Source organism: Microtus oregoni, unplaced genomic scaffold (assembly GCF_018167655.1).
Source record: "Microtus oregoni isolate MIOR12 unplaced genomic scaffold, Mior012 000010F_ref0000083, whole genome shotgun sequence".
Taxonomy (NCBI): Eukaryota; Metazoa; Chordata; class Mammalia; order Rodentia; family Cricetidae; genus Microtus; species Microtus oregoni.
The window spans coordinates 45,952,052-45,979,743 of record NW_024543069.1 but is presented as its reverse complement, the minus strand read 5'-3'; the positions used below and the strand labels follow the sequence as shown (position 1 = coordinate 45,979,743).

Below are 27,692 nucleotides of genomic sequence, written 5' to 3'. Positions count from 1 at the left end.
ACAGGTGTGGAACTGAGGTGGCAGGCATGCAGTGCTATGCCCTGTTTGTTGGTGCTGGGGAATAAACCCATGAACCTGGGCATGCTGAGCTACATCCCCAGCTCGCTGTCTCCATTCCCTTAATTTCATCACATTTATGCTTGTCCACTTATAGCCTCCCAAGGACTGGTCCAACTGTTCTCATGGTCAGAATCCCCATTCTCCAGCTCCTAGCACCACAAATATCTCCTCTATGGTATTGGTTAAATGACTGGACAGATGTTGGTTTTGTTTCCTATCTCTGATACTTGAAAGGACACTGCATTTCTGCTCTTCATTTTATCCACAGTGCCTAAAAGCATGAAAATAGCAAAAACATTGAAATAATAAGGCCATAAACTCACAATTTTCTACATTAATTAATTTTATTGTGTGTTTATAATTATACTGTTTCTTACCAGGTATAATGAATTTAGTGATGTCTTCCCAGAATTAATACAATTATATTAAGGTTGAAATAACTTACAATTTTTAATGAATTTTTAATTTGTTTTATTGAGCTATACATTTTTCTCTGCTCCCCTCCCTGCCTTTTCCTCCCCTTCAACCTTCTCCCAAGGTCCCCATGCTCCCAATTTACTCAGGAGATTTTTCTACTTTCCTTGTAGATTAGATCATGTATGTCTCTCTTAGAGTTCTCATTGTTGTCTAGGTTCTCTGGGATTGTATTTTGTAGGCTGGTTTTCTTTGCTTTATGTTTAAAAACCGCATATGAGTGAGTACATATGATATTTGCCTTTCTGGGTCTGAGTTATGTCACTCAAAATGATGTTTTCTAGATCCATCCATTTACCTGCAAATTTCAAGATGTCATTATTTTTTTTGTTTTGTTTTGTTTTTTTTTGTTTTTCGAGACAGGGTTTCTCTGTGGTTTTGGAGCCTGTCCTGGAACTAGCTCTTGTAGACCAGGCTGGTCTCGAACTCACAGAGATCCACCTGCCCCTGCCTCCCAAGTGCTGGGATTAAAGGCGTGCGCCACCACCGCCCGGCTTCAATGTCATTATTTTTATCTGCTGTGTAGTACTCCATTGTGTAAACATACTACGTTTTCCTTATCCATTCTTTGGCCGAGGGGCATTTATGTTGTTTCCAGGTTCTGGCTATGACAAACAATGCTGCTATGAACATAGCTGAACACATGTCCTTGTGGTACAATTGAGCATCCTTTGGATATATACCCAAAAGTGGTATTACTGGGTCTTAAGGAAAGTTTTTTCCCTAATTTTCTCAGAAATCACCACAAAGACATCCAAAGGGGCTGTACCAGCTTGCACTCCCACCAGCAATGCAGGAGTGTTCCCTTTACCCCACAACCTCTCCAGCATAAATTGTCATTGGTGTTTTGATCTTGGCCATGTTACAGGTGTAAGATGGAATCTCAGAGTTGTGAAATAACTTACATTTTAAATGACATTTTGCAGACATCACCCAAAAAACTGAATGACTTTTTGAACCATAGTCAGTCCAGTTATGAATGGAAGAATGTTAATGTTCAACATTACCAATCAGATTCAGTTAAGGCTTGCTCAGGTTTATACATCCGGGCAATTCATTTGCCGAGATCTCAGTTCGATTATAGTCTTTCATGTGTTATATACCAACACCTGTAAATGGCTTTCATGTCATCATCACATCTGAGATCCCAAAGTGACCATCAGTTCTACAGAAAAGTGTTCTCTGATAATCAGAGTGCTTTGATTATATTCAGCCATATTGTGGTTGCAATTCAAGTGAATGAAATAATGAAAGTTTATGTACAGCTAAAATAAAAATGGGGCCTGGCACGGTGACACATACCTGCAATCCTAGCACTCAGAAGATAGAGGAAGCCAGTTAGTCTAACTGGCATAGTGAGTTCCGGGTCATCCAAACAAATAAAGCACCTATATCAGTTACTTTTCTGTTACTGTGATAAAACATCGTGACCAAAGCAACTGATAAAAGAATGGGTTTATTTGGACTTACGGTCCTAGAGGGTGAAGCATCCATCTTAGCAGAGAAGTGTGGCAGCAGGCAGCAGGCATGGGGAGCGTCTGAGAGCTCACTTCTGAAACTGTAGGTAGGAGGAAGAGAGAGTGAACTGGGGGTACTGTGAGGCTTCGAGTCGTCAAACCCCACCCCCAGTGATGTATTTGCTCTAGAAAGGCCTCACCTCACAGACCTCCCCAAACAGCACCACCACCTGGGAACCAAGCGTTCAAATGTCAGACCCTGTGAGGGACATGCTCACTCAAACCACCATAGTATCCAACTCTTCAAAAGCAGTGGCTATTTGACATTGGTTATATAACTGTATGATGTAAGTGGATTTCAGATTATATCTTAATGGGAATTCTGTCAAATGTTTAAGCAATATTTACTGTTTTTACATAAAATGAGCAAATAGAAGATGAGGGACCATTTATTGATTAATGTACCACTACAAGATCTTGGGGTAGGAAGGGGGAGTGGGAAGAAAGAAAAATATCTTGGACATAGATATATAAAAGTTAGAAAATTCCTGTGGCTATCCATTATGATAAATGAGGGTTATTGTATTTAAAATCCAGTGAACTGCATTACCTCATTCTTGCTGCAGTCCTCTGAGTGGTTGGGTTGGCAAGCCTTTGTCACTAGGCCCGGTGTAACTGACATGGGCTTCCCCAGGAAGTCACTCTGCTCATGAGAACATTATTAAATCTTGTGGCAAAGAATGTGCAAAGGAGTGGCCTGGGTGTGGGAACCCACATATCTGGAGTCCAGTGACAATAGGACCCAGAAGAAGTTGCAAATCCACGGTGTAACACAGTAACTGCTGTGCAAAAAGTTCAAAAGCACAGGTGATGGAGGAAGGTCATTGGTTAAATAAAAAGAAACTGCTTGGCCCTCATTGGTTAGAAGATAGGTGGGAGGAGTAAATAGAACAGAACGCTGGGAGGAAGAGGAAGTGATCTCAGACTCCACAGCTCTCCTCTCGGGGGCAGACGCCTCAGAGAGACGCCATGCTCCCGGCTCCTGGGCAGACACACGCGATGAAGCTCCAACCCAGGATGGACGTAGGCTAGAATCTTCCCGGTAAGCGCACCTAGCTGTGCTACATAGAATATTAGAAATGGGCTAGTCCAGGTGCGAGAGTTAGCCTAGAAGAGGCTAGATAGAAATGGGCCAAGCAGTGATTAAATGAATACATGGTAAATTAATACTATAACTAACGTAAAACAATAGGATCTCAGACTGGAAAGCATCCGTCGCTTTTTCTCATGTTCACATCGGCCAGGGATGTTTATAAATAAACATTTATTTATTATTAAATAAATATTAATAAATATATAATAAGTAAATATTAAATATTATTAAATAAAATTTACTATTTATAAATAGAATCAGGGATCACCAAACAACACATCTTTGTCTGGGGATGTAGCTTAGCAGACGCACTTGATGAAGCTCTGACCCAGGATGGACATAGGCTAGAATCTTCCCGGTAAGCGCACCTAGGGGTGCTACACAGATGATTAGAAATGGGCTAAATTAATATGTGAGAATTAGCCTAGAAGAGGCTAGATAGAAATGGGCCAAGCAGTGATTAAATGAATACAGTTTGTGTGTTGTTATTTCGGGCATAAGCTAGCCAGGCAGCCGGGGTGCTGGGGATGCAGCCCCGCCACCCTTATTACTACACACAGGGGACTCTCACAGAGTGTGAGATGCCAAGTGCCAGAGGGGCATGGGAAAGTGAGGGAACCCCACATTGTGGACAACAGAACATCAGCAGAAATTCAGGTGAGCCAGCAGGGTGGCTGTGGTGGCATGACCCTGCAGTCTCAGCACTTGGGGGGTGGAGGCAGGGGAATCAGGAGTTCAAGGTCATGAGATCCTGTTCCAAAACATTAGCACACCAAAAATAAGATAAAGTAACCAGGCAGTTTTCATACCACTACGAAGCAAATGAGCACAACAATTTAGTTACTGGGATTTATCCTCCAGGTACTGTGTTAGGCGTAGGAATAAAACCATGAAACACACTGATATGCTCCTATTACAATTCTTTAAAACAGGAGCCCAGCCGGGCAGTGGTGGCGCACGCTTTTAATCCCAGCACTCAGGAGGCAGAGGCAGGAGGATCTTTGTGAGTTCGAGGCCAGCCTGGTATACAAGAACTAGCCAAAGCTACAGAGAAACCCTGCCTAGAAAAACAAAATAAATAAACAAACAAACAAATAAAAATAAAAATAAATAAATAAAACAGGAGCCCATGAGGCTGGGGCATCTTCAGACTTGCTGTATAGTTAATAACTCCCTTCCAGGTGCAGGGGTCTGGACGTGCTGCAGCATAGCTGGTTTATGCTCTGCTGGAGTTAGACCCAGGGTGAATGGATGGATGGCAGGCAGGCACTCTGCCATGCCCGGCCTCAGAAGGCTCTAATCCTATCACACTGCTCTCATTTCTGGACAACTGAAAAACACAAAACTCTATATCTACGCTAATTATCTGCAATAGAGAGGTGTAATGTATGGAAATGTTTCCCTAATGAGCACTAATGTGGAAGTCGTGGTGCTGGGTCCAGCTGCCGCTGGGAATGGAAAATGCTCTCACTCCTTATTTTCACCTTTTCCTCACACCCAGTTGAACTTATTTTATGAACGCTATTAAAATATTGGGTCATTTTCTCCTTCATTAAACATAATTTTCCTTAATTTTTCATTAACATTTTGCATGCTTCCTCCTTGAAGATTAAGCAGAGTCATTACATATACTACTGAATAATTAGATCATTATCAGTAATTTCAAATTACATTGTTTCATTGTTCCGAATTCAAGTTCTTTCCTTGCTGGTGGTGATTTTATTGTCTTGTTGTACCCTAGAGTCCAAACACCGACAAGAGACCACCACTCACAACACAGCGCATGTAAAAGCATGAGGAGTTTGTTAATTCTGTCATGACAGGGTCTTCCAGCATTAGAGGCCAGAACGACCCCGAATACCAGGTACAGGATACTTTTAAAGGAAAAAGCCACAGAAGCAAGGGGGTGTCTGGAGGTTGTTCTTTGACTATTATGATTGGCTTATTCGAAAGGGCTATTACCAATAATTGGCTGGAGAGCGGTTGCCAGATCAGATGAAGTAAGAGGTCACTTTGACCCTGTTTCCCAGGGACTGAGTCAAAACATACGTGTGTGGGTAATTGTTCAGGAACTGAGTCAACATCTTAAAGGTTATCTTGCCCCAATTTCTGGAGAACATACGTGCATGTGTGGCTGTTAGGTCCTTGGTTCCCAGGGGGAAGGGAGGAGCCTTACTGCTGAGACTGAGGGGGCTCAGAATTGTCAGAAATGGCTTTAGAGTTGTTTTAAAGGTTTACAGTCTATCTTCAGAAATGGGGATGTGACTGCCCTCCACTTGATTTGGTTCTTTGCTGCTGTTGGTTTTGTTTGGATGTTATTTGAGACGGTTTCTTGTAGCCCAGGTCAGCCCTTAGCTCAATAGGTAGCCAAGAATTACCTTGAATTCCTAATTCTCCTGTTTCCATCTTCCCCAGGTTCTGAAATTAGAGCTTAGCTTGTGGTGTATTTGACGCGAATCTCACTATGTTGCCCTGGCGGTCCTGGAAATTGCTGCCTAGACCAGATCCACCTCAGATCTCCCCTGTTCTGCCTTGGGGTACTGGATTTATAGACATGTACCACCATTCCTGACCTATATCGGTAGTTCTCCTCATTTTCAAAAAAACTCTTAATGTGTAGTGGGAATCTAGCCACGTCACTGCAGTTAGGGTAACATTTTTGTGTATTTTGTTGAAGGTACTGGACCTTGAAGAAATTATGTAAAGAACAGTGATTGTTTCCTATGATTTATAGACTTGCTTTGCTGGAAGAGTTATCCATCCATTGCCTATCTCTAGTCACAGATTATCCAAGCACACTTGGAGGTCTTGTATTATTGGATATGCAGACAGCACACAATAAGGACTAAGGCTGCGATTTCCTTCAGATAACATGCAGAATAAATCAGAGGGACTTTTGACATGAGGAACTTGTTGGATCCCAAACACAACCTTTATGGACAGCCAATAAATATGCTTCTGAATAGAGATATGGGCTTCCCCCTGCTGCCAGAGAGCCCAGACTCCATCCTGGGGTGACTCTCCTTCAAATGGCTGCACAGCACAGCTCACCAGACAGGAATGCAGACCAGTTTTACAATTTAAATGTGAAGAAAGAGAGTCACCTTTATCATGCTCCTTATGAACTTTGTCAAGTTGCTTATGAAACTTGTGGTGTCCTGTTGAGTTACCAAGAAGGTCCAAGTCTTTTACCTACTCTCCCCCAAAGCTGAAAGAACAGCATTGTAAAGATCATGTTTATTTACTTATGTACTTTTTGCAAGTGTATGTGCGTGGACACACAGCTTGTGGGCATCACTTCCCTCCTCCACCGTGTGCACCTCTGGGATCCAGCTCAGGTGCTCAGCTTTGGCAACAAGCGCTTCCACCTGCTCACCCATCTCACTGGCCCACAAGCACATCCACAAGCAGGGGAAGGAAGGTGAGAGTCCAGCTTCCTGGGAAACCTTGGATACTTAAAGTAGAAACCTCTTCATCTCAGATTTCAAAATCAAACAAAACAAACAAAACCTGAACTAATAATAATAATAATTTTAAAAGCTATAAGGATGAGAGGATGAGACAGGAGGATCAAGGAGTTCAAGGCTAGCTCCCTGTCGTCACACACCTTTAGTCCTAGACATTTTGGGAGGCAGAGCTCTGTCAGTTTTGTGACCAGCCTGGTTTATATAGCAAGTATCAAGCCAGCCAGAGCTACACAATGAGTCACTATCTTAAAAAAATGTTCACGGACAGTCTAGTGTATGTAGGACTTTCCAAACCTGCCTGGGCTACAGTGATTTAAAAAAAGTGTCGAGAGAGAGAGAGAGAGAGAGAGAGAGAGAGAGAGAGAGAGAGAGAGAAAGGGTAAGAAAGAGAAAAGAGAAAAAAATAAAATCAAGTTGGTGTAATATTGAGTTGGAAGCATCACCCCAGCCTCTTCCCCTGGGAGTTGTCTTGGCCTGGACTCCATCTTGGGAAGCCTGCCAAAGTATTGACCCCTCCCCAGGAAGTGCCAAAAAGCCTGCCAAGCGCTGACCCTTCCCCAGGGAGGGTCAGGACCATTCCCACAAGCTATTTAGGCTCACGCAGAAAAAGGAACACCTGGTCTTCGGGTTTTGTGTGTGCTCTCTCTCCCTCTCTGTCTTCTCCCAACCATGCTCCTGTCTACCCAAGAGCACGGTATTTTTGATTTGGTCTACTCTGGTCTAATTGGAGTTATTTTTCATCAGCGGAGAGGCTCTTCTTAAGATTTTACTTAACAGTTGGACATTGTAAAATGCACTTATTTTAAAAATATACAAAACCAAAATGATACCCTTGTTTTTTTATTTGTTTTGGGTTTGTTTACTTGTTTGTTTGTTTGAGAGAGGGTCTCATGTAACCAGGTTAGAAGATACTCTTTGTTTTTGTTTTTTATTGAGAGAGGGTCTCATGTTACTCAAGCTAACCTTATTGACTATGTATTCAATGCTTGCCTTGAAGCTCTGATCCTCCTGCCTTTGCCTCCTGAATGTTGGGGCTACAGATATTTACCAATCACCATACCATGTTCAGAATTATTAAAATCATAAGTCTAAGAGATAATCTTAGTTGTGCAGGTGGGGGACAGCTATAACCCCAGTGCTGAAGATCAGGGAAAAGGATTGTAAGTTTTAGGCTATTCTGGGCTACAAAGCAAATTCAAGTTCTTGTTTAAAACTAAGCAAATAAAAATCTCAAATTTTATATGTACATCTAACAACTAAAATTATAAAATCATGTTTACAGCAAAGACTATTACTACTTTCAAGCTTCTATCTGTTAAAAAAGTATTAATTTTATGGCTATGAATGTGTGTTTTTTACTGTTTCTGTTTGATTATCATTATTGTTTGTGATTCTTCTTAGATGTTGCCTCCATAGAATTATAAAAATGTTGATTACCAGCCGGGCGGTGGTGGTGCATGCCTTTAATCCCAGCACTCGGGAGGCAGAGGCAGGCGGATCTCTGTGAGTTCGAGACCAGCCTGGTCTACAAGAGCTAGTTCCAGGACAGGCTCCAAAACCACAGAGAAACCCTGTCTTGAAAAAACCAAAAAAAAAAATGTTGATTACCTTTAGAGTTATGGTAACAAATAAAGATGAAAGAACAAGGGGCTGGAGATATGGCTCAGCGGTTAAGAGCATTGCCTGCTCTTCCAAAGGTCCTGAGTTCAATTCCCAGCAACCACATGGTGGCTCACAACCATCTGTAATGAGATCTGGCACCCTCTTCTGGCCTGCAGGCATACATGGAGGCAGAATGTCATGTATACATAGCAAATAAATAAATTAAAAAAAAAAAAAGAACAACTAATACACAGTAGCCCAAGTTCTGGAGTACCTCCCAGAGTGGAGCTTCTGACGTACAGTTTATATTTCTTCTTATGCTTATTTTTGCATCAAATAGTCTAAAGTAGAACTTAGATCTTTGATGTAGGTGGGATGATAATAAGAACAGTCACCTGGCTAGAATTTTAATTTACATCAAGATCTTACAAAAACAAGCAACATAGGGGGTATTGTGACCCACTTGGGAGGTGGATGCAAGAGAATTTCCAGGTTCAGGGTAGGTTGAACTATTTATCAAGATCTTATCTCAAAATAAAATTTTCATAGTATAACTAGGAAAATAGCTAAGCAGTGGAATGCTTGCTCTTGCTCAGGATTCATGAGGCCTTGGTACTGAAGGAAATGTAAGTTTCAGTTGATCAGGAAAACAAAAATACAAGAGTACAATCTAAACTTCAAAACTGTCTTAGTGCCGGCTGGTGGTGGCACACACCTTTAATCCCAGCATAGGCAAGTAGATCTCTGTGAGTTCGAAGCCAGCCTTCTTTACAAGAACTAGTTCCAGGGTAGGCTACAAAGCTACAGAGAAGCTCTGTCTCTAAAAACCAAAACCAACCAACCAACCAACCAAACAAAACTGTCTTAGTTGGGGTTTTCTATTGCTGTGAAGAGATACCATGACCATGGCAATTCTTACTAATGAAAACATTTAATTGAGGGGCTCGCTTACAGTTTCAGATGTTCAGTCCCCCATGGCAGGGAGCACGGTGGCACGCGGGCAGAGGCGGTGCTGGAGCTGAGGTAGACAGGGAGCATGGCTGCATGCGGGCAGAGGCGGTGCTGGAGCTGAGGTAGACAGGGAGCACGGTGGCACGCGGGCAGAGGCGGTGCTGGAGCTGAGGTAGACAGGGAGCATGGCTGCATGCGGGCAGAGGCGGTGCTGGAGCTGAGGTAGACAGGGAGCACGGTGGCACGCGGGCAGAGGCGGTGCTGGAGCTGAGGTAGACAGGGAGCATGGCTGCATGCGGGCAGAGGCGGTGCTGGAGCTGAGGTAGACAGGGAGCATGGCTGCATGCGGGCAGAGGCGGTGCTGGAGCTGAGGTAGACAGGGAGCGTGGCTGCATGTGGGCAGAGGCGGTGCTGGAGCTGAGGTAGACAGGGAGCATGGCTGCATGCGGGCAGAGGTGGTGCTGGAGCTGAGACTGCTACATTTTGCAGACAACAGGAAATCAACTCCAAGCTGGCCCCCACAGTGACACAGCAGGTGTGGCCCAGATTAACAGCATGCCCTCCAGCCTCAAAGTCTGGATTAAAGACCTGTGTTGTCCAGCTTCCTCCAACAAGACCACACCTCCCAACAGTGCCACTCCCTGTGATCTTATGGGGCCAAAAACATTCAAACTACCACAAAAAGCAAATCTCTCAGATGAAATACTCCATACAAAAAGAAGATTCTTCTGTTCCCCATCCCAGACTCTGCTCTGTAGGCTGCAGAGGGGAGAAGGCACCAACAGGTTTACTCAGCCCTGGATCCTGCATGACAGTGCTGACTGGGCAGGCAAGATGTGCCCCCTGGGCAACAGTGGCAGGACCGTTCTGAGGTAACTAATTGTCTTCTGGCTAGAGTTAAGGCCTGCTCCAGAATATGGGGTACTCCTGTAGCAGAGGGAAAAGCTCTGCCCTGAGTTTGTTGGGTATCAGAGCACAGGAAGGAATAGCTTTCTGGTGGAGGAAATTTAAGTGTGCCGTATTAGTCAGGATTCTCTAGAGGAACAGAACTCAAATAAAATGAATGTATATGTGTGTATACATGTGCATACATATACTCATATATAATAAATTATGTATACATATATATCAATATATGATTTATTAGAGTGGCTTACACGCTGTGGTCCAACTAGCCCAACAATAGCTGTATCCCAACAGAACATTTAAGAATCCAGCAGTTGTTCAGTCCATGAGGTTGGTTGTCTCAGCAGGTCTTTAATGTATGATGTGGGATGTTCTTCTGCGTGCTGCTGATATGTGATGCTTTTATTGATTGATGAATAAAGCTGCTTTGGCAGAATATAGCTAGGTGGGAAAGCCAAACTGAATACAGGGAGAAAGAAGGCAGAGTCGAGAGAGACACCAGCAGCTGCCGGAGAAGCAAGATGTGAGGTAACAAACCATGAGCCTTGTGGTAAAATACAGAATAATAGAAATGGGTTAAGTTGTAAGAGCTAGTTAATAATAAGTCTGAGCTAATAGGTCAAAGAGTTTGTAGTTAATATGAAGCCTCAGAGTGATTATTCAGGAACTGTGGGGTGGGAGAGAAACCTCCAGTTACAAATGGCACCCAAGAGTTGGCTGTGGCTTGCTCCTTTCTCTCTCTGATCTTTCTGCATATGCCCTGATATCTGGCTCTGGGTTTTTATTAGTAAGACCAATTAAACTCATGCAACACATGTATGTCAGGATCCTGAGGAAGCAGGCTCTAACCAGTGAAGGAACGCCTCAGGAGAATGATCTATGAACTTGCCAGTGATAATGAGTGACAGGAAAATGTGTGGCTCGGATTGTGGGTGGGTCTTCTGAGGAGGAGTACCCAGCCACTTGTGGTTTATTCTTATTTTTTTATTTTTTATTCTAGGCATAGTCAGGTTGACAACCAAGAATAGCTATCACATGTGGCTCCCTTGGAACTAATGGTAACTTTACATCTGCCAGGTTACCTTCCTCAAGTTAAGGAAAATTTCCATCTATGAAAAGCTAAATCTACAAAGAAAATGCTACACTAGACATTGTGGTGCAAGCCTGTAACCTCAGCAATGGCGTGCACACGTAAGCTAGGGGAAAACATTGGTGTCCTTCTCTATTTGCTCTTGGCCTTATTCTGGGTCTCTGAGGTAGTCTCTATTGGACCCTGGAGCTAGCCTGGCAGCCAGCAAGCCCCAGCCATCTTGTTGTCTCTACCTCCTACAGGACTGAGGTTATAGATACATGGAGATACACTGTGGCTTTTTACTCGAGGGCTGTGGATTCAAACTCAGATCTTTAATTCTTCACTGCATTCCTACCCACTGAGCCTTCTCCCTAGTCCCTGGTTGTTTTCTTTCTTTCTTTCTTCATTCATTTATTTTAGAAAATAGAATCTTTTTGTTTGCAAGTTTTTTAATAATAAAGTTTATTTATAAAAAGTCGAGTGCATTTAGATCCTCATCTTACAACTCACATACACTCAATCCAAATGGACGCAAGACTTAACTATGACAAGTGAACTTTTTACACAGTTGAGAACAGAAGTGAGAATGTCATGACATCTGTTTGGGAAGGAAATATTGTGACATGAACCAAAAGACACAGAAAGAGCAGAAATACAAAAATGAGATTTCATACAGCCAAAGAGCTTTCTCACAACAAAATAAACTCCAGAGTGTACATGTAAGGCAAAGAATCTAAGAGTGTGTTTCAAATCCACACGTCTGATAAGGCATAAAGGTCCAGAATGTACCCAAGTTGAAGGACAACCGGCCTGATGAAAAGGGGGATGGCTATGAGGAGGCTTTTCTGGAATACAGCACAGAGTCCAGCAATGTGTTACTAAGTCCATCATTCCTAACCAGGAGGCAGAGACTATCAAAGATACAGAGTTGAACTCTCACAAATGGCCGAATGACTGTTCCTGAGCACAGAAGACTTCTTAAAGAAAAAGAGTCCTTTAGGAACAGTTGAGGGAAGGTGAACAAAATCAGCCTAAGATAGTTCGACTCCAGAGCTGTACCACTCCAGGTCCCCACAGTCACTAAACTCTAATAGAGTTAATCAGCATTAAAGACACTTTGACATATTTGTGGCTTTTTTCCCTTGGAATTTCAGCTTATCAGATAATCAAATGGCATTTACTCAAAAGTCTGCTGATCATAAATATGATATTGTAACCTGATGTGGGATGTCCTTCTGTACGGTGTGAATATGTTTTATTACCATTGGTTAATAAAGAAGCTTATTTGACCAATAGCCAGGCAGAATAGAGCCAGGCGGGAAAAATAAACAGATACAGGGATTAAAAACAGTGGAGTCAGAGAGATGGTAGCAGTCACTGGAGAATCAAGATGTGAGGTACCAAACCAAGAGTCTTGTGGAAAAACATAGAATAATTGAAATGGGTTCATTTAAAGTTGTAAGATGTAGTTAATAATAAGACTGAGCTAATAGGCCAAACAGTTTGCAATAAATATCAAGCTTCAAATATTGGCTATTTGGGAACTGTTGGGCGGGAGAGAAACTTCCAGTTACAGTAACCAAGTTACCCATATGCTTTGAGATCATTTCAAACCATAGACTATGTGCCCGGCATGTTTGATTTAACTTACGTTTAAGAAAACAATGTCCATCTTGCCATACCATGGGACTCCCCATGCAGTCAGCTTTCACAAGCTGAACAGGTAGCTTTAGTCATAAACCTTGTTCCCCTTTTCTCTTGCGTATCTTCCCCATGCCTTCGAATCAGAACAAGGTACTGTGTGTAAGGTGTGGCAAAGAGGCCCAAGAGCACCTCTGAAAGCAAGCTCGAAAGCAACGAGTGACCCACAGGAAATGCTGAATGTGACAGTTTGATAATATCTGCTTGCGGCTCTGGGTCAGGCAGTTCAGATTGATTTCTTCAAGAAGTAAGACTCTTGTAGTAGCTAAAACAACATTCCTCCGTGGCCTTTCCCATGGCATATTTGACGTGCTGCCCGACAGAGAGGACACGTCTCTGTAAGGTTCCAGGCTCGCTCTTGGACAGCCTGCTCGGGACTCAACCTCCTCTCTTTACTCGTCCTGCCACAGTAAGGGTGACCTTGAAATTCTGCACACCTGCTGATTCCTGGGCTTACGAGCTGGTGAAGACACACCCTGTTCTTGAGATGCCAGGAGTAAAGGAGTAAAGTCACAGCTTTTTACGTGCTGGACAAGCAGAGAACTTTTTCCTCAGCTTGTGTTCTCATTTCTTAGCAGGAGCTACAGGGGACAAAACATCATGAGTCCTGGATCCCAGCTCTCACCAGACTGATGATTAGGGATAATGCTCTTTCTTTCTTTCTTCCTTCCTTCCTTCCTTCCTTCCTTCCTCCTTTCCCCTTCTCCCCTTCTTTCCTTCCTTTTCCCTCATTCCCTCTTTTCCTCCCTTTCTTTGACAAGATCTAACTATGTAACCCTGGCTGGTCTGGGACTCACTATGTAGACTAGGCTGGCCTCAAATGCATAGAAATTCTCCTGCCTCTGCCGCTCAAGTTCAGGGATTGAAAGTGTGTGCCAGCATGCGTGTCTGCTTCTTTCAAGGCCTCTGTTTTCCAAGCAACAATAGTGCGTCCCAGAATTGTTAATAAAACTAGACACATTAATCTTTTTGGAGTGCTTACCATAGAATTGAGCTCACAATAAGCATTCTGTATGTCGGTTATTACTGTTGTTATCATTGGGCTTCTTGTACGTATTTTCCTTGTACTTTACAACTCCCCCCTCAATAATGAGACAAAAAATTAAAAAGATCAAGTGCAGCCTGTTGGCAAATAACAGTAACCATACTTGGGAAATTCAGGTAGGCAGAAGGATTTGAAGTTCACAGTTACAGAAAAGGGCTAGCCTGGGCTCCATGGAACTGTCTCAAAGAGTCAAAAAATGTAATATGTATACATAAAGCTCCTCTCAGAATGTAGAGCCTGAGGCAAGAGGATGGTTTTATGATAGCCTGAGATTCTGTCTCAAAAATATCCAAGGGCTGGGTTGCAGCTCAGCGGTAAAGTGCTTGCCTGACATAGTCCTGGATTTAGTCACCGGACCGCATACAAGAGACTTCACGGTCTTGTTCTCCAGCTCTTCTAGTTCTTGGTGTGGGCCGGGTGTTATTTGTAGAGTGAATGATGTACGGTATGTTGTATGTTAAACCCAACTTTTTGTTTGTTCCTGTTAGTTTTTCTTCTGAGACTGTTTCAAGTAGCTCAGGCTGGCCTGGAACCCCTTCGCAAATCTGCAGAAGGCAGCCTGGCATTGCAGCCTGTCATACTCACAGTGCCCGCCAGAGGCTGCTGTTCGTCCTCCCGGCGCTGCAGCACCACAGCGCTTCCTGCAACCTGGCGAGCCCGCAGCTCTTCGCAAGGACACCGCGGAGGGGGCACGTCCGTGCTCCCACTTCCTCCCGACGCAGCCTGTGATTGGCTCACAGCCTTAAGAAGAACACGTGAAGCAGCAGCTGAGGCTGGCAGAAACTTGCCGGCAGTCTCCGGGTAGCATCGCACCGTACCGTGGTCAGCTCCGGACATCCCGGCCTGAGGACAATGAGGTCATCGTGCGTCCTACTGGCCGCGCTGCTGGCGCTGGCCGCCTACTACGTGTACATCCCATTGCCCGGAGCGGTGTCCGACCCCTGGAAACTGATGCTGCTGGACGCCACTTTCCGCGGCGCGCAGCAAGTGGTGAGCAGAGCGAAGGGAATGCCCGGTGTCGCCCCTGCTCCCTGAACGAAACCCCCATCGTTTGTCCTGGTTGCCCGTGGGCCCTTGCGGGTGTCACGTTTGCATCCTTGCACTGCAATAGGAACACCCCCAAGTCGCCAGTGTTCCCGTGAACGCGCATCCCCCCTCCCTATCGCTTCTTCTGATTCCCTGGCTGTTGTATTTGCATCCTTGCAACGCGACGGGTTCACCCGTGTCACCCTTGCTATCCCGAGTGTGCGCTTCTCCAGGAGCCCTAGTCCGATGGTGTTCGCATCCTTAAAGTCCGAGGGTTAGACCTGCGTCTGGAAACAGGTGAAGTTCTCGCCTGTCGTCTCCGTGACAGCTGTTTAATCTTTCCTAGATCTTAAATTGCGCCGCTGCTTTCTTGGTTTGCAGAGTCTTGGGCCAAAGCCTTCAGCATTTAGAAAACCACCCTGCCCCCACCTTCGCTTTCCCACCCGCGGGCAGAGGAGGAGTTAAATATTTTTAGCGAAAGGGATTGTGATTCCCCGAAAAGCAGAAGCGGGCGCGGGCAGCTCCCCAACGTCCCCAGGCCTTAGCGCTAACTGCTCTGACCTTCGATTCTCTTCCTGGCACCTCTCAGCTCAGCGCTGGAAAGGGAGGCTGGGAGACCCGGAGGGCTGTAAAGGTCCTTGTTTGCAGACTGTGCTTTCTGTTTGCTGGCCGAGTTTGTTTTGTGTCCTCCGACTTTGGGGAAATAACCTTGGCCCCAGCTAAGTCGCGCTCTGGCCTTCTTTAACCTGATAGGATGGCATTTCTCTGCACTGTACCCTGCCTATGTAGGTTGCGCCCCCCATGGGCAGGACAGTGCAACTGTTTAGTTTATTCCACGGTAGGAGGGTTGTTTTTACTGTCAGAACCAGTCGGCAGCTAAGGCTGAACCCCATGAGTGGATAGAATTTTTGAGATGTTTACCTTATCCAGGTTCCCAACGCTCCTCCACAATCAAGTCACCTTTTACTTCTGCCCATCTCTGAGCCTTAATACTGGGGGCTTTGTGGTTTGTTTGGATTTTGGTCTTTTTGTGATAAGGTTTCTCTGTGTAATCCCAAGCTGTCCTGGCCTCAGACTCAGGGATCCACCTGCCCCTGCCCCCTTAGCGCTGAGATTAAAGGCCATGCAGCACCACCGCCCCGCTCTCTCTTTTTTTAAAGTATGTGAACATGCATTGCATTATTTATTATTTATTTTTATTTATGGGTGTTTTGCCTGAATGTATGTCTGTGTACCACGTGGGTGCCATGCCCACAGAGGCCAGAAGGGCACGTTGAATCACTTGGGACTGTAGCTATGGAGGGTTATGAGCCTTCATATGGGTGTTGGGAATGAACCCAGGACCAGTACTCTTAGCCCATAAGCTCCAGCTGGGTTTTGTTCTTTTTTGTAGACAGGGTCTCATTATGTAATTCTGTCTGGCCTGGATGAGTAGCCCAGTCTGGGCTTGAACTCTTGGTCCTGCCTCCACCTCCCAAACACTGGGATTACAGGCCTGGACCACTTATCTAGGCTTTAACAGAATGTGTTGTTTGAGACAATGTGTCATGTAGCTGAGGCTAGCTATGAATTTGCTATGTAGTCAAGGGTGACTTTAAACTCCTGATCCTTCCTTCTTCACATCCCTAGTGTCAGATTATGGGTTGTTTTCTTTTTCTTATTTTTGGTTTTTGGAATCCATATCTTGCTCCTTGTAGCAGTTAAGTAATTCAAACTGGCCTTCAGCGCATCATCTTCCTGCCTTGGCTCCTGAGGCTCCCAGGAGTTTGTTTAAAAGCCTGCAGTGTGTTGGAGAGAGAGGCTGTTCTTCCCCAGCATGCCTAGCAGTCTGTGTGTTGGAGAGAGGGTTTCTTCCCCAGCATGCCTTGCAGTCTGTGTGTCGGAGGGAGGCGTTTCTTCCCCAGCATGCCTTGCAGTCTGTGTGTTGGAGAAAGGCGTTTCTTCCCCAGCATGCCTTGCAGTTTGTGTGTCGGAGGGAGGCTTTTCTTCCCCAGCCTGCCTTGCAGTCTGTGTATTGGAGGGAGGCTGTTCTTCCCCAGCATGCCTTGCAGTCTGTGTGTTGGAGAGAGGCATTTCTTCCCCAGCATGCCTTGCAGTCTGTGTGTTGGAGAGAGGCGTTTCTTTCCCAGCATGCCTTGCAGTCTGTGTATTGGAGGGAGGCTGTTCTTCCCCAGCACACCTTCCAAACCCCAGGGCAGGGCTGTCCTGAGCTTCAGTGTTGTTCAGAGCTCCACCACAGTAGGGTCGTCCATTTTGTTCAAACAACAAGATAAACTGGGTGGCGGTGGTGCACACCTTCAATCCCAGCACTTGGGAGGCAGAGGCAGAAGGATCTCTGTAGTTTGTGGCCAGCCTGGTCTCCAGAGTGAATTCCAGGACAGCCAGGTTGCACAGACAAACCCTGTCATGAAACACCAAAAACCAACCAACCAAACAGAAAACCTAGAGAGCTTCCGTGAAGTTGGCACAACCTTGTTTGCCAAACAGTTTTGGTTTAGATGGTTTGACTCAATTAAAACAGCAGTTGAAGTTATTTAAGAAATTGGGCTGGACCTACTTTCTAACATCCAGAAGTTTGAGTGCAGCGTGCTATGGCCGTACATACTTACCTTGTCTCCAGTACTGGGGAGGCAGAGGCAGGCAGATCCTGGTGGGTTCAAGGCCAGCCTGGTCTACGCTGTGAGCTTCAGGCTAGCCAGGGCTACATAGTGAGACCCTGTCTAAAAGTAAAGAATGTGAGTGCTTCCTTGTTCTGCTGTCTTTGGCCTACACCGGTTTCCTCACTTTCCCTCTCTCCTGTGCCCTGGGTCAGACCATTGACTGTGGATACTGAGCTTCCTTCCTTGGGGTCCTGGGAGCTGCTCAGAACTTTCCCTTTCATTTGCTTTTCATCATTTATGGTTCTTGTAGCAGGGGCTAGCCTTGAACCCCTTATCCTCCGGTATCCAGCTCCCCAGTGCAAGAACTGCCGAAACACTCCTGCTGCCTAGGTCATCCCCCATTCCACATTGACTCAGAATTCTGGGTGCTTCCGGTGTTTTTAGCAGTAATGTTCCTGTTCCCTGAGGTGTATTTTCAGCCAGGTGAGTGGTCTCTTCCTTAAGAACTTCCCAGATGATTTCAGTTGTAGCGAAGTGTGAAAACCATGGTCTTTCCAGCGCTGGAGTGGTAGGGCGAGACAGTTGCTTCAAGTTCAAGGCCAACCTGGGGTATATTCTGAAATCTTCTGTCAAAAAAAGAAAGAAATCCCACCAAGTTGTACTATGATATGAATAAGACGCAATACTGTTAAGGATAGTATTTATTTTGGCCATATTATAGATGATGATCTATGTTTTGCTTCACCTATCCAGGTAACCTAGCATGTATGATTAAGTTATCAGATTAGTGGGGTGATCTTCAAGAGTCTAAAGCTGTGGGTCGTGACCCCCACAGGGAATCACATATCAGATATTTATGATTTTACATTATGATTCATACGGTTAGGAAGTAGCATTGAAATAGTTCTATGGTTGGGGGCCACTAGAACGCCAGCAATTGTATTCAAGGGTTGCAGCTCTGGGAAGGCTGAGAACCACTGGTCTTGGGAATAAGATGCTAACGAGGCAGGTTTCAGTGTGACAGCAGAGCAGTCTGACCGGACAACAGAAACCACAGCCACAGGTGTAGCTGGAGGGCAGAGGCCAGGAAGGAGGAGCCATGCCTAAGAGCCTCTTTCAGGTGTTGGCCTGGCATTGTAGCTCAGTTGACAAAGGTGGCCAAGCATGAGCAAGGTTCTGGGTTCAATCCTTAGCACTGCATAAACCAGGAGTTATACATGCCTGTAATTCCAGCACCCAAGAGGTGGAGGCATCCTTAGCTACAAAGCATGTCTGGGGCCAGCCTGGGCTACAGGTAAGAAAGAAAGAAAGAAAGAAAGAAAGAAAGAAAGAAAGAAAGAAAAGGAAAAGGTTGTGCAGTGAAAAGATGGATGCTGTGTTGCGCCTTTGGAGGTGAGCTCTGCCCGGAGAACACACAAGGCCCCTTCCTCTCTGGCGTTTTGGCAGTGCCCATCAGAAACCCTGGGAGCATGTTTATTCTTGGCCACCAGTCCCTTCGGGTGGAATTTGTTATGCCATGATGGAGAGAGGCAAAGCTGTAGCTAGAGGATTGAGAACCATCTGCTAGTCCAAATACATGGTCATTTGTAAGACACAGAGGAGCAGGCAGGTCACGCCTTTATTCCCAGCACTCGGGAGGCAGAGGCTCGCTGATCTCTGAGTTTAAGGGCAGCCTGGTCTACAGACTCAGTGTCAGGACAGCCAAGCTAGGCAGAGAAACCCTGTCTGGGGGTGGGGGGGACGGGAGAGGAAAGGGTTGGAGATACAGCTCAGTGGTTATCTTGTATGCACTGGTACTTCAGCTGGTCCCCAGCACCCTGCAGTCAATTCAATGAATGAAAATGCAGGAGCAGTACAAGATGGTGGCGGGGAGTGCTCGCCTAGCATTTGTGAGACCGGGAGTTTGATCCCTAAACAGCAAAAATGAAATTGTCATCTACTCATGCTATGCAGCTAGAATGTAAAATAATGTTAATGGGTGCTGGGGAGATGACTCAGTCAGCGGAGAAAAATGCTTGCTGTGGGAATATGCGGACCTGAGTTTGAATCCTCAGTATGCATATAAAACCTGCGTATAGAACACATGTCCATGGTCCCAGCTCATGCCCGTATTCACACTACATGCCTGAATTCCTAAATCATGCCTGTATTCCCATCATCACACGTCCACATTCCCATCATCACATGTCCACATTCCCATCATCACACGTCCACATTCCCATCATCACACGTCCACATTCCCATCATCACACATCCACATTCCCATCATCATACGTTCACATTCCCATCATCACATGTCCACATTCCCATCATCACACATCCACATTCCCATCATCAATGTCCACATTCCCATCACATGTCCACATTCCCATCATCAATGTCCACATTCCCATCACATGTCCACATTCCCATCACATGTCCACATTCCCATCATCACACGTCCACATTCCCATCATCAATGTCCACATTCCCATCACATGTCCACATTCCCATCATCAATGTCCACATTCCCATCATCACACGTCCACATTCCCATCATCACATGCCCACATTCCCATCATCACACGTCCACATTCCCATCACATGTCCACATTCCCATCATCAATGTCCACATTCCCATCATCACACGTCCACATTCCCATCATCACACTTCCACATTCACATCATCACATGTCCATATTCCCATCATCAATGTCCACATTCCCATCATCAATGTCCATATTTCCATCATCACACGTTCACATTCCCATCATCAATGTCCACATTCCCTTCATCACACGTCCACATTCCCATCATCAATGTCCACATTCCCATCATCACGCGTCCACATTCCCATCATCAATGCCCACATTCCCATCATCAATGTCCACATTCCCATCATCAATGTCCACATTCCCATCATCACACGTCCATATTCCCATCATCACACGTCCACATTCCCATCATCAATGTCCACATTCCCATCATCACATGTCCATATTCCCATCATCAATGTCCACATTCCCATCATCAATTTCCACATTTCCATCATCACACGTCCACATTCCCATCATCAATGTCCACATTCCCATCATCAATGTCCACATTCCCATCATCACACGTCCATATTCCCATCATCAATGTCCACATTCCCATCATCAATGTCCACATTCCCATCATCACACGTCCACATTCCCATCACATGTCCACATTCCCATCATCAATGTCCACATTCCCATCACATGTCCACATTCCCATCATCAATGTCCACATTCCCATCATCACATGTCCATATTCCCATTATCACATGTCCACATTCCCATCATCACACGTCCACATTCCCATCACATGTCCACATTCCCATCATCAATGTCCACATTCCCATCACATGTCCACATTCCCATCATCAATGTCCACATTCCCATCATCACATGTCCATATTCCCATTATCACATGTCCACATTCCCATCATCACACGTCCACATTCCCATCACATGTCCACATTCCCATCATCAATGTCCACATTCCCATCATCACACATCCACATTCCCATCATCAATGTCCACATTCCCATCATCACACGTCCACATTCCCATCATCAATGTCCACATTCCCATCATCACACGTCCACATTCCCATCATCACATGCCCACATTCCCATCATCAATGTCCACATTCCCATCATCACATGCCCACATTCCCATCATCAGTGTCCACATTCCCATCATCAATGTCCGCATTCCAAGCTCATGCCTATATTCCGAGTACTGTAGAGGCAGACAGGAGGATCCCGGGTTTTTCTGGCCACCCCCTGGCTGAGTCTAGGTTCAGTGAGAGACACCCATAGTTTGTCAGTTATGAATCTTCTTATGACATAAGGTAAAAGAAGGGTTACTAAAATAGTAACCCGATTTTCTCCTGTTTTTGAGCACGGCACCATACCACTAGGCAGTGTGTTCCTTTTTTTAAATTATTATTATTATTTTATTTTTTGTTTTTTTCAAGACAAGGTTTCTCTGCAGCTTTGGAGCCTGTCCTGGCACTAGCTCTTGTAGACCAGTCTGGCCTCAAACTCACAGAGATCACTCTGCCTCTGCCTCTTGAGTGTTGGGATTAAAGGCGTGCGCCACCACCGCCCGACTTGTCTTCCGTTTTCTTATGGATGACCAAGCTTTTAGACTAGTTGAGCACAGCTGTTAGCTGTCTGCTCATGCTCCAAGCTGTAATGTGACCTCACCTGAGCTCCTACTAGCCTTGCTTGGTGTGGGGTGTGACTGAAATTACAGCCTCTCTGGAAACTGCAGCGCTCCAGTGCTCTGACCTTTGTCATAAGTTTGTACTGGAAATTATACTCAGCTCAGGGAAATTTTAACTGCAAGTATAGGACGTGTTTATCTTGGCTTGTGGTTTCAGGGAATACAGTCCATGGGGCAAGGATGGGATGGGAACCTAAGGCAACTCACGTGGCATCTGTAGTCTGGGATGGATGGGAGCCTGAGGCAGCGCACACGGCATCTGTAATATGGGATGGATGGGAGCCTGAGGCAGCTCACGAGGCATCTGTAGTCTGGGGTGGGATGGAGCCAGAGGCAGCATATGTGGAATCTGTAGTCTGGGATGGATGGGAGCCCGAGGCAGCTCACACAGCATCCGTAGTCTGGGATGGATGGGAGCCTGAGGCAGCTCACGTGGCATCTGTAGTCTGGAAGAAGACATGGATGCTGGTGCTCAAATTTAACTTTAAAACATTAGTAAATGAGTTTCAGTGCTTTCTTTTTTGAAATATTGTCTCACACTGGGCTGGCCTGAAACTTACTATGTCCTTAGCGTAGGCTGGTTTTGAACTCATAACTCTCTGTCAGCCTCTGGAACACTGGGACTGTACTTGTGGGCCACCATGCTAGGTAAGAAACAAACTTCGTACGCCACCTTCAGATTTGTGGTGAAGATCACTGCTTCACAGAAGTTGGAGGATTCGGTAACCATGGTGATGTATAGCTGATTTGGTTGAAGCTCTTAAATTAAAACACGGGGCAGTGGAAGGACTTCCCCTTCAGCGAAGGGTTAGATTGGAACTAGTTCTGATAGGTGGTCTGCAGGCGGCACTGAGGAAATACTAAGGTCAGATTGATTCTGACCAGATGTGTAAGGCAATGGCTAACGAACAGACTCATCTAAACGTCTTCATCACTTCTGCAAACAGCCCTGGGCAGAGAGAAGCTGTCCTTCTCATGTGACCTTTTGTGAGACCTATCCTGTTTCTTCCAGGCAGCCCGAGCCTGAGCTACTCATGTTTCTGTGAAGTGTGGAAGTGTGGTTGAGCCTTTATTCTGAGCTATTCTTTATGCAGTTTATTCTCAGAATAATGAGCTGGGATGTAGCTGAACAGTGAGTGCCTTCCCAGCGTGAGTGTGTAGATTTCCTAAGAGGAGGTGAAGAGGGAGGGAGGGAGGGAGGGAGGGAAGAAGGAAGGGTCTAAACCTAGTGACTAGCAAGGCTGACACAAGGGGATGACAAATTTAAGGCTAACCTGGGCAACTTAGTAAGACACCAACATACAAGTGAAAGTGAGGGGTGGTCAGGGAGAGACAGCGGTAGAACGAGCACCTGACGAACACAAGGCAGTAGGTTCAAGCACAGTTCACAATAATAAATAAAGAACTGGCTTGTGTTTATCTTAGCCTCCAATGAGACTATGTTGAAATATTTGCTTATTCATTTCCTTCTCTTTTATTTCTTTCTTTCTTTCTTTCTTTTTTTTTTTTTTGAGACAAGGTTTCTCTGTAGCTTTGGTGCCTGTCCTGGAACTAGCTCTTGTACAGGCTGGCCTTGAACTCACAGAGATCCACCTGCCTCTGCCTCCCATATCATGGCACACATGTAGATAGAGGTCAGAGGTCAGCTTGCAGAACTCAGTTCTCTCCATCCACTGTGTGGGATCTAAGGGTCAAACTCTGGTCATCAGGCTTGACAGCAGGTGTCTTAATTCACTCAGCTATCTCACTGTCCCTGAGCCCAGAATATTCTGCAATCAAATCTTCTGCCTTGTTCTTTGAGGCAGGGTCTCTACGTCAAACCCAGAGCTTTTTAGCCGGCTTGTTCCAGGACCCGTCTCAGGTTTCCCTGAAATCACTGGCGAGCCACCACACTCCACATTTACCTGGGTTCTGGGGAGCTAAACTCAGGTCCTCTTGCTTGCACAGCAAGGGCTTAAACCACTGAGTCACCCCTCACCAACCCTTAGTAAATATTAACTGAACACAAAGCTAGGAGTGGCAAAAGGGATGGCAAACAGGTAACTGATCTCCTTGTACGGCTTTTCTTCACGAGGTGCAAACAAATATATACTCATACATTATGAGTATATATACTCATACACTATGGTGGTTTGAATGAAAATGGTCCCCATGATCTCATAGGGAGTGACACCATTGGGAGGTGTGGCCTTGTTGGAGGAAGTGTATCAGTGGGGATGGGCTTTGGGGTTTCCGAAACCCAAGTCAGGCCCAGCCTCCTTCTCTTTTTCTCTCTTCCTGCTGCCTGCTGATCCAGATGTAGAACTCTCAGCTACCTCTCCAGCACCATGTCTGCCTGCATGCTACCATGCTTCCTGCCATGACGATAATGGACTAAACCTCTGAACTGCAAGCCAGCCCCAATTGATTGCTTTCCTTTAAAAGAGTTGCCACAAAAAAAAAAAAATGGGATGGAGAGATGGCTCAGTGGTTAAGAGCACTGCCTACTCCTTCGGAGGTCCTGAGTTCAGTTCCCAGCAATCACATGATGGCTCACAACCATCTGTAATGAGATCTGGTGCCCTCTTCTATCTGATGCTCTCTGGCATACACTCATATGTATAAATAAATAAATATTTAAAAAATAAAAGAGTTGCCATGGTCACGGTGTCTCTTCACAGCAATAAAAGCCTAACTAAGATAGGCATCAATGACAAGCCAGCAAAACCATCCCCTCAAGACTTGCCTAGTGAACCAATGGGTGTGTGAGTGTGTTACAGGAGCATGGGTGTGCAAAGGCAGCTGTATCAGGGAGAAGCCCACCCCAGCATGGATGGCGGTGCCCTGTATCTCCATCAGAAAAAGTCTCCTGACTACTCTGCTATCTCTCTCTTTCTCTTTCTCTCTCTCTCTCTCTCTCTCTCTCTCTCTCTCTCACACACACACACACACACACATACACACACACACACACACACACACACAACATAGGGTACCTAGAAAAATACTCCATTTACAGTTTATACTCAGAATAGTGCAGAGATATACTGTATTTTTTTCCTTCTTGGGAGAAGCCTAGAAATTTATTTTTCCCTATTCAGAGGCTTTTCAATACATGACATAAATGCCATATATGATCAGTAACCGGCCAAGAAAATGCTCCAATATTCTAAGCAAAACTCCTACAGCACATACCGAACAAAGTGAAATCATTACCTAAAAAAGCCTTTTCCCACTTTCAAGCAGAAGATAAGCAATCTATAGGGACCATAACTGGTAAGCAGACTACACTGGAGTCTACTGTGTCTTTTCTGTAAGCCTGTGATTAAGAATTCTACCTCTTAGATACAGCGGATACTGTACTGTACTCCAATTCATTACCTAACACTGTACTTGTTAATAACATCCTCTTGTATGTATGTAATTTGTGCTACTGATTTTTAAATCAATAATTCAGTTGCTTCCTGCCATTTAAAATGGTAATAGTATCTTTATTGGAAAAGGTAACTTACAGATGTTAAAGATTTTATTTTTATAGATAAAAATAAAGAGAGGTATTAAGAAAAGAAAGAAAGAAAGAAAGAAAGAAAGAAAGAAAGAAAGAGTCACCTGTCCCCAGCTTTGTTTACTTGTATTCCTTTGGGGGCGGAAGTGTGTGAATTTTATAACATTCCTGAGCTTCCTGGGCCCTGTGCATTTGCTTTACTTCCTGGGTTCTTAGCCACTTCCTTCCTGGAGTGTTTCAGTTAACATGATGCAGCTACACAACACACACACTTGAGTTGTCAGTGGAATGATGTATGATAGACCATCTGACAGCGACTGTCACGGGGCTCAGTGACCGAACATATGTTATAGATGGGGCTTTCTTTGGCTCCTGCAATATCCTTGAAAAGGATATCCTGACCTGGGGTCAGGGCAGGGTGATGTACACCCGTAATCCCAGCACTAGAGAGGTGAGGCAGGAGGATCAGAAATCAAGGCTTGTTCCCTTTCCTTTGGCATCTAGTCCATTCTCAAGGCTGAGTGTCGACAGCACACTTACCATCTGTAAACAAGCCATGCTCTCTCAGATCCTGTGATCTGTGCTCTGCATGGGACTTGTTGGTAATACACCACAATGAAGGCAGCAACAGCTCAGGGTAAGCGATGAGGCCCACTGCCTTGCTCCCGTGCTGAGGAGCTTAGCCACCCACTGTGCTGACTCACTTTGCCTGGAGAACAGCTGAGAAAGGGGAAGTCGGGCACTTACAAGTGAGGGGTGAAAGGCATTTTAGCTAGAGACAGTGGATGAATGAGGAGCCCCAGAGGAGGTGGTGATATAGTTGAGAATCTAAAAGTGGCTTAGGCCAGCTAGAGCCTAAAATTTTAAGACTTGAGTGGGGTCAGAGGCCAGCGTGAACTGGGCAAGGAGTGGCAGGAAGTCATGTGATCAACTGTGTTTTAGAGTAATCCTCAGCACTTTTTTTTCTTTTTAAGACTCCAGCGGCCCAAACTGGCCAAGAACTCCCCGTAGACACTGTTGACCTTGAGCTTCTGATCCTCCTGCTTCTCAGCTAAGTGCTGGCAGGAGAGGGGAGTTTCTGGGGGGGGGGGGTGGTGTGCAGAATACATGCACCATCCTGCCTTGCTGATGAGGTGCCTTCATCCAGGGCTCCACCATGCTAGGCAAGCACTTTCCCAAGTAATGCAGACCTCCAGCGCTCAGAAATGTGTGTGTTTGTTTCCTGGTTCCCTGGCTGCCAGGGCCTCATACTTTCCAGGCAAGGACTGCAAGAGCCTTCATTAGTAGTGTAGAAGCTGAAGAAATGGATTAGGAGTGGTTTGAGGTCAACTGACCAGGGCGGCCACCGTGGGTGAGAGAAAGGAGCTGGGGTACGCCCTAGCACAGCCTCTAACAGCTGCACAGATGGTACCAGTGACCTGACCTTCAGGGTCTGCTGCTGGTGGCTGAAGGCAGGGCACGGGAGCTTGGAGAGCATTGCTGGGGTCCGTCCAGATAGCTGTTAGGACGAGGTGGGCATGCTGGCTCACTGGAAGGGGCCCTGGCTGCACGAGTGGCTTTGAGGGTCACTGCGAATGAACGAATGTGTACAGCGTTCTGGTGGAAATGGGGATTCTTGTCCAGGGGATTCCTGGGATACATACCCGAGACTAGGACTTCCCCTGTGCTTGTGGTACACCCTATCAGGCAGGGGGAGTGAGAGCTCAAGCCAGCCTGAGCTACATAGTCTGGGGCTAACCCAGGGCTAAATCCAGAGACCTCAGGAAACCAGAAAGAGCCAACCAGGCAAACAAACATGGCTTTTATATAATTTGTGCAGCACACTCTCGGATTTGTGCAAGATTTTACTTACTGCTTATTTACTAGATTAAAACAAAACAAAACCGTTAAGTGGTTGGCATTGTTCTTTCTTATGTCAGCTGAGAGCGGGAAGCTCACCCGATGAGCGGCAGTGAGGGGTTTTCTGGTTCCTGGCTGGGGTGCTCTGTACACCCCGATGCTACGGCATGACAGTCTCTGCATCCTGCCTTTTATTTTCCCTTTTAAATTATCTCAGGATGCCTAGAACTGGCCAACTAGCGAAGGATGGCCTTGGTTTTGAACTCCTGATTCTCTTGCTCCCTCCAGCCATGCTAGGATTGCGAGCATCGTCTTCACCCTCAGCTTTTTGCAGTGCTGGGTGTTGAACCGCATGTTTCTTGCCTGTGAGGTAAGCTACCCGTGAGCTCCCTCCCCAGCTCCAAGGGCACTTACAAACTGAACCTTTTATTTATTTATTTTGTGTGTGTGCCACTGAGTTTATGTAAGTTGGGGGCAATGGTAGGAATTGGTTCTCCCCTTCCATCCTGTAAGTCCCGAGGATCGGGGGCCAGGCTGTCAGGCTTGGCAAACATCTTTACCAGCTGAGCCATCTTGCTGACCCCACAGATAGCATTTTAAAGCCAATCATTCCTAGACAA

General features: G+C 45.6%; 1 protein-coding gene across 1 annotated transcript in view; it reads left to right on the top strand.

Moving 5' to 3' along the window:
• The first annotated feature begins 14,637 nt into the window (after positions 1-14,637).
• The window catches only part of Nceh1 (neutral cholesterol ester hydrolase 1), a 66,188-nt gene continuing 53,133 nt past the window's right edge, over positions 14,638-27,692 (top strand). Inside the window, exon 1 of the mRNA XM_041659111.1 lies at positions 14,638-14,878. Coding sequence (XP_041515045.1) covers positions 14,741-14,878 — 138 coding nt within the window. The 5' untranslated portion in view covers positions 14,638-14,740. The remainder of the gene's footprint in view (positions 14,879-27,692) is intronic.